The 20,145-nt window shown below is 37.2% G+C and overlaps 1 protein-coding gene across 7 annotated transcripts in view; it reads right to left on the reverse strand.

Annotated features, from left to right (window-relative positions):
* The window catches only part of MACROD2 (mono-ADP ribosylhydrolase 2), an 841,176-nt gene that overhangs the window by 569,463 nt on the left and 251,568 nt on the right, over positions 1–20,145 (reverse strand). For 6 of the 7 annotated variants that reach the window (XM_064415411.1, XM_064415412.1, XM_064415410.1 and 3 more), the window contains one exon: positions 12,376–12,492. The exons of the other annotated variant lie outside the window; for it this stretch is intronic. In XM_064415411.1, the coding sequence (XP_064271481.1) occupies positions 12,376–12,492 (117 nt within the window). The remainder of the gene's footprint in view (positions 1–12,375; positions 12,493–20,145) is intronic. 7 annotated transcript variants of the gene reach the window in all.

Below are 20,145 nucleotides of genomic sequence, written 5' to 3' on the forward strand. Positions count from 1 at the left end.
GACTTTATTTGATCAGAAGGCAAGCTTAGACTAGTTCTTGCAGCTTTGAGAAATTACAGTCAACCATTTCTCAATATCTGATAGGCAGGAAAAAGAAGAAATGAATTTTAAAATGGGTATGGTTTGATAATTGATACGTAAGCCATGTTTCAAGAGCTGTGATTGGTAAAAAATGAAGGGGGATTCCCTGAATATACAGAAGAGTACGGCACATAGCACACCTCATGTCAGAAAAAAATAAATGTCTATTATCTTTTTAATGCATATATTACAACAAGGTAACAGATGAATAACAGATCAAGATTAAAATACCCATGAAAATACATAACAATGGTACTGAGAAATCACCACTTGAAGTGACTTCACAAGTAAGCGCTGGAAAGAGGAAGAAAAGCTTGAAGTAAAAAAAATGCAGATGTAGGAGAAGGATGACAGACTTTCCAGGAGCAGCATGTAAAGAAGAAACTGTAGTTAATTGTACACTGTTAATTGTATGGCTGCCATTTTTCCAGTTTGGACGCTAAAGGTGCAACATATACTGGATGCTGGGGTTGGAGCCAAATCACAGCTCCTGATGTTGAGCATCCAGATCTGTGTAAGCCAACAGCAGTGCTTTTATGATTTAAAACACTTGCAGGTAAATACATTGTTATCCAAACATCAACAGCACATCCTCGTTACAATTTCTCCAATAAAACACATAATAATTCAAATTAACATTGTCTCTGGTTTGTATTAAGGAGGGCCTGAATGTAATAGCTAAAAGCAAAGCCCTCTTTAAAAAAAAAAACATTCAATTCCTCTGCCATAGGCTGGGACATATGTTTGACTGGTTAGATAATGTGAAAAAGTGAGGAAAGTGTGGGAGGGAAACAAACATGTGTTTTGCACATGAGGCTAAAAGGGGCACTACCTTGGAAGCATTTATTTCAGGACTCAGTGCAACCAGCCCTGCCTAGAGCTCTCCCGGGTTTGAAGACACTGAATTCACTCCCTAAAAAACTACACAGATTAGGAAACCATTCAATCACCCTACCGGGGTACATCAAAATCTCGGAATGCTGAAAAAACACAAGACAGGGACTTACCACACCTGCATCTAATATGAATCACCATTTATTTAATAAAATAGGATTCTTGGAAGGAAGCAGATTAGATAATGGGTTACAGAGCAATTGATTATGCAGTTCTGATTCAAATCCAACACAGAAGAGGAGTGACAGAAAATTATTACCAGATTATGCCAGCTCAATGGATTACTCAAACTGCTCTAATACCCTCAGTTTGTCCTCACTGTGTATCACTTCGATACAGAAGTCACTTCCACAGTTGGAATTAATTCAAAGAATACCTTCAGAGCACAGAATATTTCAAAAACTGAATGTTCCTTTCTTACTAAAAGAGTCAGCCTAATCAGATTTGGAAACGTTCTCCTTCCCATGGCTGTCACACCAGTCCATGTGTCTGTCTAGTGTAGCTTACACACACAGAGGGGTATTTTTTAATTTTAAACAAGCACTTAAATTCTTCATCCCTGCAGGCATGAGGGTGACTCTGAGCAGTTTGGGAGGAGCAGTAGAACGAGCTCTGGAGCTACAATTTCTTCATATGCTACAGCCAAAACACACCACACCAAGCAGCATCACAACATGTGAAAAAGGCCAGAGCCCCCATCTCTTTTGTATATGAGGTGAGGGTTTGTTCCACCTTAGAGGATTTCCTTTCAGAAATGCTGTGTCTGCCATACAGGGGATTTACTCATTCGTGTTTACTCATTTCTGATTCATGGTCACTGGGCCTCTAAAATGTTGTTACTAAAAAAAAAAAAAAAAAAAAAAACCATACAAAAGAAGTCCTTTCTCATTTTCAGCCTCACCCTCTGTCTATGATCACAAGGGATTCTCTGACCCATGAACTAACTGCTCTTTTTGACACAACCAGCTGGCAAGAAAGCTAAATAAAGCATTGTCTCAAATCAACAACAAAAGATGTAACAAAAAAAAAAATCTTACTGTGTTTTTAGAGATCTTGAAGTGTTACAAGTTACATTAACTGGAAGAAAGTATCTGGGTAACAGAGAGAACCCCAGATACTCCAAATGAAAAATTAAAGTTCCGTACAGAAAGAGGACTCATGGATGTGTAGGTGCAAAAAGACATCCATGTATCTGAAAGACTCAGGAACCTCCATCAGGGACCTTCTGCCTCTTTTCTGATGCCTTTGAGTTCCCCATGGTGAGAAACCTGTAAAATACAAGTTTTCTTTACTTCTAACCTAATTATTCCCAAGCTAACATCGTGATAGTCCTTAAGCAAGACAGGTAATAAATATTCTTCAGCAATAAAACACACCAAGAGGGAAGGTTTTATAACCTGTAAAAAACAAGCACATAGCTGGGATCTGGCAGTTTTGCAGCCTTATATCTTTCCTTTAGCTAGGGCCAAACATTCAAAGGCAAAACTCACTCTCAGAAATTGTCTTTGTTTGCCAAGTGTAAGATTGTGATTTACGGTGACTTTTTTACATATTTGTTTTGTTCAACTCTCTACAGTGAAAGAAAGCCAACAATATCCATGGCTTCCCCATCAATTTTGCATTAACTTCACTTTCAGCTTTTAATTAATAGGGATGTATTGCAAGAAACTAATTTTAAATTAAGTCTTCCCTAGGACCATTTCTCCTTCATTTTGTGGAAAAAACAAAAAAAAAAAGTTGTTTTAAACAAGATTACACCTCTGACAGGATTACACCTGACATAAATGCAATCTTTTACTCGAGCGAATTGTGATTTTCAAAACTGCGGGCTTTCAGATAATGTAATTTTACATTACATTTTACATTTACAAACCGTGGGCTTTTAATAATGTATTACGTGACATTATTTTGTGTCCATGACACTTCTCAGAGTCTCAAGGGTTCTTCCCCCCCTCTCTGTTACATATAAACACATGTGGAGCTTCCCCAATTCTGTTGGAGGATTAAAATTGAATAATGCAGCTGTTAAAACAAAAACACTTCAATAGAAACTGTTGTGTTCATGGGTACTTCAAACAGCTTATAGTCTTGTCTTTGTGACCTGCTGTTTACAGTCCACGAAGACTATGAGATATTTAAACAATATTCTTATTTTATTCTTACTTTCTCAAAACCAACCCACGTGTTTTAATTATAATGAAAACATTGTATAAAATAATACTGAAAATGTACTGAGAACGTTACAAAAAAAAAGTGATCCAGACAGACACAGCTATAATCAAATATCAAAGGGGTTATTTTTAGTGTTGCAAAGCATTTTACATTCATGTATTTATGTATTTATTTATTTATAAGCCTTGGAAAGCTACCAGCTCTTTTTATTGAAAAACTAAATAGGAAGCATACTTAGAAGAGTGCAGTAATGCTCCAACACATTGTCATGTTAAAACATGAAAATTGTCAGACATTTCTCTGCCCATCTCTCTGACATATCACTAGGAAATATGAGAATTCAGACTACTGTGTTAAAGGAAATTCAATGTAACGCATTTCCCAAGAAGTCAGAAGAGAGACTCCTATCATGACAAATAGCTAAGAGTGTGTAAGATGTACTTCAAAGTTGGTGACAGTTGTTTAATTAGTAATTTCTTCTAGCTTCTTACTGCATAAATTATATTATACAAATTATACTCACCAACAAACCAACACATGGACAGAAACAGACATACAAAGTTCATGTTGGGAGTATTAGATCTTTCATGAATACAGTTTCCTCCTAAACCTAGTCCTAGAACTATTACCAGTCTCTTGGAGTACTGATGAGTCTTTTGAGTCACAGTTTGGGTTTTCTATTCACATTTAAATACATCCAGAAAGTCTAAATCCCAGATCAGAGTGACTGCTGTGCCCTGCAGATGACTGATTCCAAAGCTCCTCTGTAGTCCCAGCAGTGAAACTTCAGTCCAAGTCCAGCAAGCTGAGAACCCTGTGCTGCCATCATTAAAAAACTTCAAGTAGTCTGTCAATGGCCAAAAATGAGCCACATCCAGAAACTATTCTTTTCTTACCAGCTAATAATCTAAAAGAAATTGCCATCTACTCAGAGGAGAATAAATGGTACAACACTTGCAAGCTGTGCAATCCTGACTGGCTTGCACAGAGCTACAGATATACACTAACATAAATGTGTACCTTCTATCACTTGCTTTGGCTTTTTTTTTATGTATGAGAAAGGTAAAAAAAAATCACTGATGGCAATTCAAGAATCTTCATAAACATCATCAAAAACTCACAAATACCAAAAAAAGAAGAAATTCATCTGAGAATTATAAGAAATGAAAAAGAAAAAACCCTAGTGAATGGTCTTCAACTTGCATGACAAGTCAAACTAAACTTTAAGGAAAATATCTGTGTGAAGGCAGTATTAAGAAAAGGGGGATGCTATCAGAAACTAAAATAGAGGGAGAACAAGTTTCTGGTGCTGAACAGCAACTACAACAAAAATCCACACGAATTTGATCCCCATACTTGAAGGCAAAACATCCTCAATGACGTTCTCTTTTCACCAGTAGTGAAACAGCACTTTCAATGTGTAAAATAATGCCATTTCACTTCTTAATACTATCTGATTAATCAGGATTTAGATTCCTTCCTACAGCAATTAAAACATTATTTATACCCTTCAGTCTCCCACCTGCTGTTTTCTTCTTAAAGGAAATGTTTCAAATGCTTGGTCTTAGTTTTCACAAAAAAACCCAAAACAAAACAAAACAAAAAAAAAAAACCAAAAAACACCTTAAGTATATAGATCAAAACATGGTTACATAGAACAGCCTCAAAATTCCTCTGCTGAGTGAAACAAAGATCTTTTAAAAAACATTTTACATAACCTTCTCATCCTATCTACTTAAGCCTGGTCTAAAGCAATTACATTACAAAACAGCCCTGCTTTTTGTCTGTATTACTCCTTCAAAATATAATCACGAAAAAACCCAACACCAAATTAGCAACTTTAAACTTCAACTGCAAGGTTTGTGGGTAAGTGAAGGAGAACTCAAAAAAAAAAAAATCACAGCACCTTTCAGATTCATATTATTCTTTCTGCTTTATTTCCAAATAGCAGAAAGAAAATCTTTATTTATTACTTATGATCTGATTACTTCCATTTGCAAATAATTTGTCATATTTTTGGCTGTGTAATGTGCAGTTTCAGCACAAAAAGGAATCCTATTCTTTGCTTTCAAGAAAGAAAATTAGGCTGCACTGTTTTTAAAACATTCCAGCTACAATCACATAATTATTATTAATCTGAATAAATGATATGAAGGTAATGACCTCTGAGGGGCTTAAACCTTTTTGCTGCTCCAGGGAAATAGAGGATCAGCAGTTAGTGTTCTGATTCAAGCCCCAAGCCTGTGCCAACACACTTTATAAGCTAAATCCAGGTTTGGGAGACAGGTTGCATATTTTTCAGAGACTAAACCAGCATAAATCACAAAGTGCCAACACACTATGAGGTTAATGTTGTGTTTTACTACAGTAAGCAATTTCTATCACCATTTAAAATGAGACAAGCAAAATTCAGGCAGACAAAATCTCATGCATCAAAGATTAATTTTCAAGAACTGAGCATTGGCTTCGGCTACTGAGGGAACATATTAGAGTGGGAGCAGCAACCACTGCACTTAAAGGAGTATAAATATCTCCATTCTAACCCCTTCTCCTTGTCAGCTAACTGTAGTGATGGGAATTCTGTTTATTTTTCATGCATTAGATTTTTCCATCTTTTTATTATATTACTTGAGTAAAAAGGAGCAACTATATTCAAGTATGGAGGAAATAAAATATAATAGCCTTAAGGGGCACAACGCCCTTCTCCAGTGCCAACATACCTGAGGAATGACTCTACACCACCAGTGTGGAAAGGCATATTCCAGCAAATTATTTTGCACCTAATTAGGAGACATTTTAAATAGTACCTTGCACGTAAATTAAGCATTAGGAAAGTGTTTACACCTTGTAACTCACTCTCTGTTCCATCAAGGGGGTTTCCAGACAGTGCTGGATGCTCATGCCAAGCAACTGTGATAAACAGTGCAGGCTGATGTCCCCAAAACACCACCCTGCAAACTCAGTTCTGTGACTGATTTCAGTTACACTGAAAATCAGACCTTGGCAGAAAATGTAGCTGTCCAGAATTACAGAAGTAAAGCCAGGGAGGGAAATTCATGGCATCAGGTTTCTACCACCTGCTATTACAACATATTAACACACATTGTATTTTTGCCAATGGTGGACCCAATTACTGAGCAAATGGCTCAGGGCTCCTCTAAAATTTCTCAGTGCCCACTTCTGTCCTGGAGTTCAGTATTCAGTGACCAGACTATTACAAGCAATGCCCAGAAGAGGAGGATTTAGATTTAGCAGTGAAGATCGATAGTTACACATTTCCTTTAGCCACAACACATACATTTGTAACCAAACAATTAGATGTGAAACGACAGCTTCCAGCAGAGCATGCCATGAGTTAACCACAGCATGACACTGCAGAGAACACTGACAAACACACGCTTGGGTCCATTCACAAATTAAATTTTAAAGAATCTATCCATTTAAAAAAATGTCTATGAGCTAGGCTCAAATCCAAGGATAGAGACTGTATACTCTTGTGATGGAGGATTCTTGCTGATTCATAACCTCTGGTAGCTACAGCACTTGTCCCTTTTCTTCCCAAACTGATGACAGACCCTGCATAGACTTGGAAGAGAATGAGATGCTTGGACTTGTTTAGCTGAAGATTTTCATAGGTGTGTGGGGGTGTACACAAGGAGGAGACAAGCCATATAGCTTTACAATAAACCCTCTCTAAAATCTAAGGAGGTTTTAGGAGCAAAGAAGTAATCATTAATACTTCCCTTCCAACACATTCACAGTATAGGCATGTATGTGAGTGTTCATGGTGAATGCACCAGGTCATTAAGATGACTGGAGCCAATTAGATCAAATTAAAACACAATAAAGACATGACTTCACTTACTTTTAAAAAGGTCTTAAAATACATAATATGATCTTATTAAAAAACCTTTGTAACCCAGAAACCACTCAGAAGAAAAACATAAATATGTGGTAAGTGGTTTTGTTAACTATAAAGAAAACCTTTCCCAAAGGAATCTGAAAAAGAAAAATATCTTTCAAGAAAAAGGGGTCTCGGACCTTTGATTACTATTAACTTGCTTTGCTTAATTTTCAAATTGGTTTTTAATGTATCAGCAATGATAATGATTTAAAGGGATGGGAAAGAGCTGCTGCAGCTCTGTGCTGCTTCAGGAAATCCCTGTGTTTCTCCAGCTATATATTGACTTCTCATGCAGTTTGGGCACATGGCTGACAATAATGTGAGGCTACTCAACTAAAATAAAGACTAGAAATACATTTCTGCTGGAAAACTATCACAACTTTTATGGGTTTATCTGCTTTAATGATTAAATGACTGTGTCACCTTAGGCTGTACCTTTTTAACTGAAATTTCGTCAAAATTCTGTCAATTATGCATCAATTGTGGGAGAAGATCAAGAATCTTGACCAACTGAGAGTTAGTAGCCAAGTCAGTCTTCTCCATGCAATCCTGTCTTGTCCACATATTGTCCACTTTTACACCTTCCTTTCAAATTTCCAGACATATTTTTCAATTCCCAGACTTACCTTTTACCAGAATAAATACAGAGGTAGCAAACTAAACAACCATAAGAACCATGCAGAGGAAAGCAACTCTTCAAGCCTCCCATATCAGAAATTTAGAGTCATTTGAAACAAAACATATATTGTTTTATAAACAAGGTAAAAAAAAAAACAAAACAAGTAAACAAATTTTTCTGTGGAATCATGGAAATCTGAAAAATATCCTTGAACATTATACCCCATGCTTCCAACTGGTCAGTTTTGCAGTGCAGTAGAGTTCTGGAGTTCCATTTCTGTATAAATCAACCTTTCAATTACAGCTCTGCAACTGATCTCTGAGAAAATTAGGAGATTTAAAAATCAGTACCATTACAGCCTTAATTTAAAATAATACCCTACAAATACTCATCTTTTAAAGACTGGAAATTATGTCTACATAACAGAAGCACACTTTTTAATCTCTACTTTTTAATCTCCACTTTTTAATCTGATTAAACAAATGTAAAAGATGATTCCTCCTGCTGTGTTTAATACTAGCACTTCTCCTAACTACTTATTTCACAGCAGGAACTGTCTCCGAGAGCACATTCACGTTATTACTCCAGGCTGATCTTGGACCAGAAGACTTCTTATATATGCTATTTACTCAGGGACTGTGCTTAAAGTACTAAAAATGTCAAGCAAACAAAAAAAAATTTCTAAATATTATAGATTTATTATGAACATAAACCATTGTATTAGAAACTGCCTGGCAAGGTGTCTCCACCAAAAGTCCACCTTTTAGATTTACTCATGGTTGGTTCTATCCCATATTTGAGGCTGTAAGATTTTATTTTCCTAGATTTAGGAGTTTTACTACCAGACATTTTTCAGAAAAAGAAAGAAATTGTTACTAGACTTAGCAACAATAGAAAAAAGTTAGTTTGGAGGTCCTTTCCTGCCTAGGTCAGGGTACCACATGCATGTGCTGGTTTTCAATTGTTTTTAGGCCTGTTAAATACCAGGCAGAATGGGACTCTATTTTCTAACGTGTCCTGACAGGATCTTTTTTTATAGTGGACCTCTGAAAGCAGATAACAATCCACAAAGCTGTTATGGACCCCTCGTTCCAGCCATAAACACAATTTACATCCAGACCATTTTCTGCCAGTAGAGCCAACTGAGACTATTAATCAAATGAGAAAGAAAACAAGCATTAGTAGAGCTTTAAACAGATACTGTTCATCTGTTATTTAAAGCATGTCAGTATCAGAGTACTGCTCAATGTTTGAGGATCAGCTGTACAATATTTAGAATGAACTGTTCTTTAAAAGGAATAACAATATGAAGTACAGAAGTTAAATAATTGATGATCAGTCTGGGACAGCTTTAAAGGAAACTATCTCAGAGCAAAAGGCACTGCCTTTTTCAGCCCTCCAGAGCACTATGGAAACTTGGGTGCCTGCATAGGTGTTTGCTGAAAAACAACAATAGATTACATCAGCCAAATTTTGCATGCAGCAAATAACTTGGTTGGCATTTGGGGGGGCTTTGTGTAGGCTTTTGCAGCACAGGAGGCAGATGGTGAATACACTGATTTCTGTAAAACTGTACTGAATGTTACATTACCTAGTAATTAGAAAACTCAGTTTGACTTCCTTTCTATTTTCAAACAGAATACTTTTTGGCATAAAAAAGTGTATATGTTGAAAAGCTCATAAATAAACATCCTCAGGCCACAGACATGTTAATATTGGTCTGTTCACATTATTACAATAAAAGAGCTGAGGAAAATTATGAACTATTTTATGTATTCTCTCTCTGAACATTTGCTGTTACTTGTGTACTTCACAAACTGATTTCTGACTCAGATGCACCACGAACAAATCACAGAAAGCCAGCCTATACATTAAATCTTTACATTTTTCAGTCAGACATTATTTTTCAATTTTTCCACTCTGAAGAACTTATTTGTCAGACCTGTTCTTGTTTAACCTAAATAAATAAAAGTACTCAATAAAAATACAATAGATCATAAAGGAGATGGCCAGAGTGGTTTTTATTTACCAACTACTACCTTCCTAACAAAGCATACCTTCCCTTTGGTGCCAAACTTAATCCCAACTTCCTCCAAGTCATTTATAAAAGAAAACAATATGCTGCACAATTTTTGAATACTAAACCTTTTTTACTGTGGAGTCCTTGCTAAAGCCCAAGTCCTGCATCAGACAGCACACACGGGCTGCTGCGTCCCAGAACAGCTTTGCTGAATTCAGCAAACTGTTTCCAAGCAAAGCATTTCAGGATCAAGAACTTGAAATGGGAAAATCCCAGGGGCAGGAAACAAAATTGTAACATTTTAGAATTCTGTTAAATAACAAAAAAATCCCCACCCAAACACAACCATTCATCATGCTAAGAAATTCATTTTACATTTACTATAATTGTTTGTCCAACTACAATAACAACAAGAACAGACAATAGAATAAATAATTCACGACTCAAGAAAGTGTTAACTGATTATTGTAGTTGTTCCCCTATCCACAAACAGATCAATAAAAAGCAAACAGCTTGTGAAAGTTGGAAGTTAGCAGTCAACCATAACCCTCAGCAAATTGCTGGCACACAACCTTGCCTCACAGCAGATCTGGATGGGGGAGTCTGGACCTCCTTTCACAGCACCTCCTTTGCTTTCCTCAGCAAAGTCAAATGCAAAATAGTTCCCACAGTTAAACTGTCATACTATTAAGACAAAGTGACAGAGAGTGACAAAAGATATCCAGTAGCTTTATAGCTCTCTAAAATATGAAACCAGTCTTGACTGCTTGATCACTTTCAGATTAATGGTTTAAAAGGTACAATAATTTAATGAGCCCACAAACTAAAGCTTATGGAGGCAAAAGTAAAAGAAAACAACAGTTGGTGAGAACACAAATATATTTTCAGGAAAAAAAATTAAGAATTCAAGAGTTTTAAATTCTCAGCCTCTGCATGAAAGCGGTATGTTTCCCTTCCTGTGCCTGTTGATGTGAAAGGTATCCTTTCCCCTTCTCATATTGATGCATGATCAAATAGAAATACACATGGCTTTGATGCAATTTCAATTTCTAAGAATACTGATTAAGAAGAATATTGGCTTTTCCCCATGCCTGGTTACAGGTTTTATTTCCAACTTCAAGTGATAATGAGTTTTCTAATTGTTTTGTTTATTTTTCCTACACCAAGAACTAAGATTTTCCTATAGCTTTCAAACAGGATCCCATTTTTCAAACCTAACTTAAGCAGCCCCTTGAACTGCTGCAAGATTTAAAGGGAGGTCACACCTCAGACCTGACCCTTCCTCTTTCTAACACACATCAGTTGCCTTGATACTTTGTATTTCATTTCTATCACTAAATATATGGGAGGAATAATGCACCTACTGATGAGCAGCTATTCTGTCCCTCCAGAGTTACTTTTTGGTTACAGGAGAAGAATTAAACATCAAACATCCCCAGAAGAGTAAATTATGATGTGTCATCCAGTAATCCCTTTTATGGGAACCTGGTGATGATTTGAGGCCTATATAAACCCAAGCTAACTACCACACTGACTCTTCCTCAACAATTTCCTTGACCTCTAGTCAAATTGGCCTTTCATAAATGACCATTAGCATGCGGTAAAACTGTATAAAACACAGCAAAGTTTTCCCACACATAGAAATTACCACTGTCAAGGAAATAACTGGAAATAACTCATCATCATAGAAAGAGCAAAAAAATTACTGGGAAAACAATTTTCATATCTATCTAAGACATTAAGGACTACAGAAGCCTAGAGAGATACCTGCTACTGCAGCCAGCATTTGATTTTACATGACAGGTAAGAGAGATCTAGATATTTTTGAAGGAGCCATGCTCCTGCTGCAGCTTGCACATTCCAAAAAAAAGGGGAAAAAAAAAAAGAGTTGAATTCTAGTTACATGAAGTGTGCAATGCTTTTTGGCATTTGTATCTTCATGCCTTAATATACTATTCTATAAGATTCTAATTAGCAAAATTTCCTACTTTTTATTCTCAAATAATGGACTGGCCAACCAATGTGTTGTGAAAATGTTGGTGTTTTGCAAGACAAGCTCAACATCTACACAACACAGTCAAATAACCATCTTCCTACTTGAAATAGGAGGAAAATTTTTGACAATTCCACTTTCCAAGTGCAAAAACATTCCAGCACCAAGCTGCACTCTGTCGAAAGCTAAAGTGCGACAGATGCCTTCACAGTAATTGCCAATCAGACACTACACAGCAGCTGAAAACACAATACATCACTTTGATCTCCTGGGCCCTCAAAGTATTCACAATCAAGGAATCAGCATGAAGAACATCAAATATGCAACATTTCAAAAAACTGTCTCCGCAGAACTTAAATATGATAATGTATATTTTGTTCATATTTTATAAAGCATTTCCAATCCTTTATTATGCATATGAAAGGATAGGTTCTAGCTTGCAACAAATAAACATGAAAGATGCTTTATATTTTAGAGACATGTACGTTTTCATCGCATAACATAGGTGAAATAATCATTTAGAAAAGCCTGAATTGCTTTGAGGGGAAGACATTATTACAGAACATGCTTAATTAAGTCCCACTGCTAATTCTGTAAAATGAATACCCCGTTGAATTAGACTGCAGGGAAATGAACCGTGCACACCAGCAACACATGCTGGAAACGAGAACGCTGAGAAAGGCTTGACTTACATTTTGCAGGTAGGTCGTATCCACAGGTAATTTTGGCCTGTCCAGTCTCACAGCCGTTCAGGCTGCGACACTCGGCAACTAAGCAGGGCCCAGCAGCTCGGTGTATGCAGCCATCCACTACAAAACAAGCCCAGAACCCAGAATTTATTAAAAGCCAGTTTTTATGTTGCCTTCACGGTCATAAACATTAACTGCCCATTTTTACACCCACATCCCAGACCAACTGATCTGTAAGTTGATATCTAAATATATACAATTTTTTCTTTTGACAGAATTAGTCAATGAGTTTTGCAAAAACATAATGTTTAGCCAACTTCTGCTAATTGAAAAGCAAACATCCAGAAAATGTAGAGTAGAATAGAAATTTCAGTATTAGACAAGGATCTTACTGAAGGCTCTAAGAAACTCTCATGACAAATTAAGAAAATAATTTGATTCCCAACTAAATGTCAAACTCTCTTTTACAATATACCTCTGATACTTCTACAACTATGCAGGTCATTTAATGTCACCATGCTACTAATGCCTTACACAAAAATTCAAAGAAATAATGCTTATTGTTTTGAAATATAAAAAATACCAACTTCTAGAGCTTTTTTAATTTTTACGGTTTTTTAAATTTTGTATTATTCATGCAATATTCTGGAGTTAATTAAAAAATAATTACTAAAGGTTGCAATTGCAGCTAAGTATGCAAGAAAATTCGTAGAATGCATAGAGCTTATTACCCTCAGGAGCCAGCAGAAGAATAAAACAAGGCTGCTGGCACAGCAATTCTGCCCTCTCAACATGCAATCCAAGAAATCATTTACTGTAATTATAGCAAAAAGTTTGAGAAAAAGGACAGAAAATAATAAAGGAAGTAGTGTATGCATGAACATGTTCACTAGAGTAAAAGCCCTAATTCAGCAGCAGCTATGGAGTTCAACTAGAAGAAATAATCTTCACATCAACTATAACATCAACTCAAAAGGTAAATTAAGCTCAAGTATAAAGGCTAAATAAATACTTTCAGAGAAAGGAAGAGTCTGTATGAACACTGCTTAAGATTTATTTCAGATTTTATTTCAGACTTAACTGGTTCAAACTTAGAGCTGTACACTGCAGCATGTTTGAAGCAGTTAAGCCAGAACAGGTTTGGAAAGCCAAGGAGGGGAGGGGTTTTAAGAGATTCATATCACCTGGTCACAGCAGGAGCTGTATAGCTTGCTACAGGCTCACATTTGGGCAACCCATGGCACTCAGTGTTCCCACCAACGACACAGACCCCGCTGTGACACAGCGAGATGGGGAAACTCCCTCACCCCGAGATGAAACAATGCTGGAAACAACGGCTGCCCTCTCTACCTTAAGGCCATAACTGGTTTTATGAGGTGTTGAGTATTTCCTGAAGTCAGGCAGCCCCAGGTGGGGAGGCAGATAACATCTTCAAATGGATAGAAACTGTCTTCTGCTAAGTGTTAAAAACCTGATAGAACTCCTCAGAAAGGACAATACCAGAGTTCATGTTCAGGTGACAAAATAAAATTGGATAAGCAGTTCCTTGCAATACTCCACACATCCTGGACACATTGTCACTGATTTTCAAAGTGGTTTTTTGCAGTACTTCATATTAGCAATAGATAACTACAAAATCATGTGATACTGCACTTTCCAATGGCATTTTTCTAAAATTTTCTGTTCATTAAGACCATGGATGCCAAGCCACCAGCTGCAAGCACATTGCACATTCTCTGTCCCAAGACACCAAGGCCTCTTATTCTACCTCAGCTGAACTTTTGTTTTTAACTTGCCCAAAATCTCTGCTCAACAGACTCCAAGATGCTACTACAAGAATGATATTTTGTAAAATTAAGAGGAAGAAAGTTTGAAATCCATCCTGTACTCATAATATCCAACTGAATTGTTTTAACCTAATTACTAAATGCTTTTCCAAACCAAGCAGGATAAGTAAACAAGTATGCATTGAAACCTCAAGGGTATTTTCATAAGCAGCACCACCACAATCTCTACCAACCTTAGCACTTCCTGAGACACAACATAAAAACAGCACAGATGCTTAGGACTAGCACGTTCTCTATGATCCTTTACAGTGGAAGAAATCCTTAGGAATACTGGACAAGGACTCAAGTCCATGCAAGGATTCGCTTGGTGGCTGACAAATCATTTCCATCCCTGAGGGCCTTCCTGTCCCCACCAGTTCAGCACTTTCCTTTGAGCAGTGTCTGTGCAAGGCTCAGCTGCTCTCTCAACTGCACAAACCGACCTCTTCTTCCTCAAACTCCATTCACTTTAGTGCAAGTCCAGCTCAGAGCACAGCCAAACAACAGGACCTGCAGAAGAAAACCATCGCCTCTGCCAGGGAAGTGGAAGCACAGGTTTGCCACTTCTAAACCTGTGATGGATTAAAACACCCAATATCAGCATTCCATGTGTCAGAGCAGCTGTGATCACACAGGAGGGCTCAGCTCCTCATCTATAACACCTCTCATGTTAGAAGGGTGCTCTTAATGCAAATACAGCTATGATAAAGATTGTCTATCAGTAGTTTCCCAATTCCACATGTCTGTGTCCAACCTTTACAAGCAAAGAAGCTCCAGAAGGACGGAAGAATAATTGAAAAAAATTGAATTCTTAACAGAGAAAAATCAATTCTATCACAACCAATCCTGACATATGACAAGGAAAATGGAAGACATCTGCCAGAATGGAACAAGTAGACATGCATACTTCCCTTATAAAGGTGGCACAAGAGAAAATGATTGAATACTTCAGACAGGCTTAGATGGAAAAGTAGAAATTAGCATTTGATATACTTCAGTGACTGATGACGCAGAAGAATGAAAGGGGGGAGTGGGAAGGGGGAGAACAGCACCAACAAAATCAAAACCCAAACACAGAAAACTTTCATAATAACCTCTTTTTCCCATCATACTTCATTAAATACATGAATAGAGATGACCTCTGGTCTATGCAGAATTTTTTATTCCATAACTCAATAACTCATGCCAGAAATATTCTATGTTTCAAATAATATATTCACTTCAGAACTATACTGAAATATAGTGCCAAATGTGAGCACTCTGCATAACACAAAGATAATTGCAGAGGTAGACTGACAAATCTAAATGTGATTCTTCAGCCTCTGCTACAACATGTCTTAGCCATATTAATTAAGAAAAAAGGAAAAACATGGGACAGGCATGTACAAAATATTTATATGAGATATTCTGTTTTCTGAAGGTGTGCAGCAACTAGCAATGTCAGTGTACAGAGAAACAAGAACTATTAACAGGGAAACTTAGTGGAAATTACAGATAATAACAACCTCAGGAAGGAAAAATTATGGTCAAAGACATTTTGTTATTCTGTAGTAACGAGGAAGAAATTTACACCATAATAATGGCATGCTGCCAAATTAATAAGAAAGTGAAAAACCCTTGATATATTGGTTTCAGATATTTCATCTGTATTTTCAGTTTGCTATATAGATGCTCATCTGCATTATTGCAAACAGATCTGGAAAACATTAGACCATATCCCACTGTTCATTGTACAACTGGCTGAGAAACCCAGGCAAATCTGATTTGGCATCACATGACAGTGACAAGGAATTCTGCTTTATCACTGCTTTCTACAACCAATAAAAAAAATGTGATTTCACTTCAAAGTCTCACTCTGCCTCACAGTGTGACTTTTTTTCTACAGGCTGCCTTCCTGTTCAAGTTTATGGAAATCACATAGATGTGCTTTGGGTCATTTTCATACACAAGTGACCTGCCATTTAAGGTCTATGGGAAAGATGTGGGAAAAATCCCACAGACAAAACTGTCAGTCATAACTGAAAGAAATCCGATCTGTGAGCTGCATGCTGATCAACTGACAACACTTGAAGGTACTAGAGTGAGGGCTTCCAACTATCCCCCTTGGTACTGTGCTTCTTGGAATGAGTTTCAGGCTTATAAAACCAAGCTACTTCAAAGGACTTTTGAGAGCACTGAGTCCTGCCTAGGGCGACCAGTGAGGCAGCAAACACCCACAGGATGGTGAAGAACACCCTCTTCTCTTCTGCCTCCCATCCCAATACATCGGTACCTCACAGTCTGAGGTCCCATAAATTCTCTGAAATAGCAAACAACACTTCAGCTTCTGAAACGCTGCAAAGACTTAATGCAGGTCAACCTGTCTTTTGAAAAGTGATCCTGTTACCCAGTGCCTTCATGTGTGGAGAGCCCAGAAAAACTGGGTTTCTGTGTTTATTGTTTCACCATGCTTGGGTGGACAAGCACATGGAAGGGGCTTCTCAATTTTGAAGACCGACAAACATGAACAATATCTTGAGGGCTGAAAAACAACTGAAGAAACTTCAGATTCATTTCATCTCTGTAGTTCAAGTTGCTCATGCTTGTGTAAAGCTATTAAAAGTAGTACTCTAATTTTATTTTTTTCATGAAAAATAATAGCTATTTCATTGCATGCTTCCATAAGTTTCAGGAGCCACTAGGGACAGCGCTTTGTTCTCCCAACAATTCACCAGAAGCCATTAATGAAGAAAAACTATTTCCAAAGCTACTGCAGTCACTGGCATTGGTTGCACAAAAAAGTCAGCTGAAAATAATTGCTTAAAATACACAAACAAAGGTATCAAAATAAAAATCCTATGCAAAAGGACAGCATATTAATAACATCATGTTAAACAAAAATATGTAATCTTCGACACCATATTTCTCTCCATACACTGAAGGATGCTAACAGGGGAAATCCTTTCTCAGTTTATTGTAAAACAATTGCATTTGTCCTCCAGAATTAAAGGGTTAAATTTACATAGTAAAAATAGCTAATTTACTGCTATACAATATAGTACAAATCTATTTCTTAGAGAAAATTTCTTAAAATTGCAAATGAAGCAAAAGCACAGGAAACACAGAATTAAGGGTATCATGGGATGCTGCTTAAAAAAAAAATAACCTCAGCAAAACTAGCCTTGCAGTGCAGATGGTAATAAAAAGGGTAAGGTAATCTAACACCACAGCAAAAAATACAAACTCCTCCAGGACTAATAAGGCCCAAATTTCTTTTGTGACCTTGTGTGCAAGGCTGAATAAAGTGAAGCTATGATGTAAACAACATATGCAGATTTATTGTGTTACATTTCAAGAATCTATAGGGTCCTTTTTCCATAGTAATTCCTGTTCTCTGGTGCTTTTCCAGATTTTTCATTTCTTGTTTTCAGTAGGAAATTCATGAGGTATACTTATTTAAGAAAGTCACCTGTGCTTGATACATCTCTGAAGTGGTACTGCTCTTCCACATGGCAAATGTGCATAAATAAATGAGTGCATAAAACCAGGATAATGTCATTGCATTAGATGCACTGCTGGGGACAAAAGAGGAAACTGCTTTGTGCACTGTAGGATCTCTGCTACACACATCCTCCGTTCTTGTGGACCTTCCAAAAATGCCCATTGCAAGGATGTGTGTGGCAACCAGAAGGAAAACCAAACAAAAACAAACAAAAAGACAAAAAACACCACTCTCCAAAAAACCACCACTGAACCCCCATAACAATCAAAGAACCAACTCACAATGAAACTCAGCCTCATTCTGCTAAACCAGTGAAGTACCTCTCAAAAGTTCATTGGAATCAACTGCTGCCAAAGTTGCAACTGTACCTCTGAGACCAATGTCAAGAGGAAATAAATCCTGCCATCAAGAGGCAACAGGTGATGCTCTAACAAACAAAGGTGGGGATCTTAAAAAGATTATAACACAGATGCCAGTTGACTGCTAGGAACAGCAGTTTTTATTACTGATATGGCCTCTGTCATTGGGAAGTTTAATGAACTGGAGATTTTTAATCAATGCACTGGTTTATGGGCCTCCAACATAATTAATTTTAAAAACTCAGCAATTATGCAGTATTTCCTGGCCAAAATCTCAGCGTTCAAATGCATGATCTTAAGCTTTATCCTTAAAATTCTCCATCTTAAACACAAAAAGCACAGATGAGCAATTCACTTTGAGATGGCTAGTTCCTGAATTAGGTTCACATTTCATCACGATCTACATTCACATTCCTTAAATATTCTTACTTTCAAAAACCCTTAGTGCGTGCACCTCATTTAAGATCAAAATGAGACCTGCAAGTCTTGATGCTTAAACTAGTATTACCTAATGTGTCAATCCACTTCTCTTACTTCTTTTCTTAAGAATCAACATTCTGAGGCTGCACAAGGGGCCTTCTGGCAGGTAGAATTACAATTGGGGATCCTCCCAGCTCCAATCAACCATGCTTCAGAGCAAGTTTAATGAAAAGTAATAATAAAATATAATAAACCATTATTCTGGTATATACTGCAAGGAACAAAATACTCGTAACAATGCCAGGTGTAAACCTTATTGTAAAGTCAGACATGAGAAACTTGTGTTTTTGAGTATAGTTTAGCTGAAATCCTATAAATTTAGCATTACAAACCACCAGTAATTGCCTGCCATGGTGAAAAGTACTGGGAATTGAATTTTAAAACCTACTGGTTGTTTTAAGAGAAGGTTGACCTTATCTGGATGCAGTTCACAGTCAAGCATAACAAAAGCAGCTGAAACATCCAACACAATCAATGTCCGTGCCATAAACTGGCAAAAAGCCCATATGGATAAAGAAATCAACAATTCAAAATAAAGCTCACTTGCCCACGAATCTGAAAATTTAAGTGTCCTACATTTATTGCACACAGCCAATTATTCCTACTTTGACAAAACACAAACCAACAGGAAACTCACCAATTTGGGCAGATTTTTTATTTCAGTTAAATGATTCAGGATACCAGAAACTCATATTAAAAATAAACAAAAAGCCAAGTCAAAGTTGTCCTGTCATGCTGGCAAATGATGATTGGCAAATTCCTTCCATAAACAACTAAACAATGAGGGAAGTGCTCATTTTATCTCACGCTTATGACATCATCTTTCTTAGTCTTCGAGCGCTCTGCTCCAATTCTGTAGACGAGAGCTGTAATGTCAATAGGATTCACACTTTTGTCAGCCCACTCAAGCAGCATAAGGGCTCAGAGAAACACGGGGCTGATAAACCTGTCTGAATGTCACACTTTTGGCAAGAAAAAAGAGTAGGAAAGGCTCCAATAGTGCTTTTCCAGTTTTTCCCAGTCCAAACTGCTGACATTAAGGCATGTGTGAAGGAGCCATTCACTTCCTTTTAATTGTGTTAGTGTTGAGACACCTGACATGCCACAATCTTTTCCAGATGGAAAGGAGACAGCTAAGCCCTACATACACTGAGCACAAAAACTGCTTGTTGTTGTTTACCGAGAAGGGAAGTGATAAGTCTGGAGAAATTCAGGCTACTCTGCTATTAAACCAAGCTCAGTTCCCAGCTTGCTCCCCCAGCTTCCCAAAACAGCTATTAAGAAGGTGCAAGTTGTTTTAGGTGGTATCACCCCAAAAAAATTGCTCTGGCCACTCTGAAATCCTTTCCTCAGCCTCTTGGGCAGCCACAGTACTTTTTTTTCCAGCTGGATAATGCACATATTGGAAAGACAACAAAGGTTTATCTACATTTCATTGCTAAGATGCCTACTTTGTCCTGGATTTTTACTCATGTTACTGTGCTATTATTATAGGACTGCCATTTTTCAGTAAATACCCATATCATTGCCTTCAAAATGTCTCTGAAACCCTCTTTGCCATGATGGCTATTGGGCTACTACTGTCCTATCAAGCTCTGTCTGGTGCACTGAGCTATGGATTCTCTTT

Source organism: Passer domesticus, chromosome 3 (assembly GCF_036417665.1).
Source record: "Passer domesticus isolate bPasDom1 chromosome 3, bPasDom1.hap1, whole genome shotgun sequence".
NCBI classification, from domain to species: domain Eukaryota; kingdom Metazoa; phylum Chordata; class Aves; order Passeriformes; family Passeridae; genus Passer; species Passer domesticus.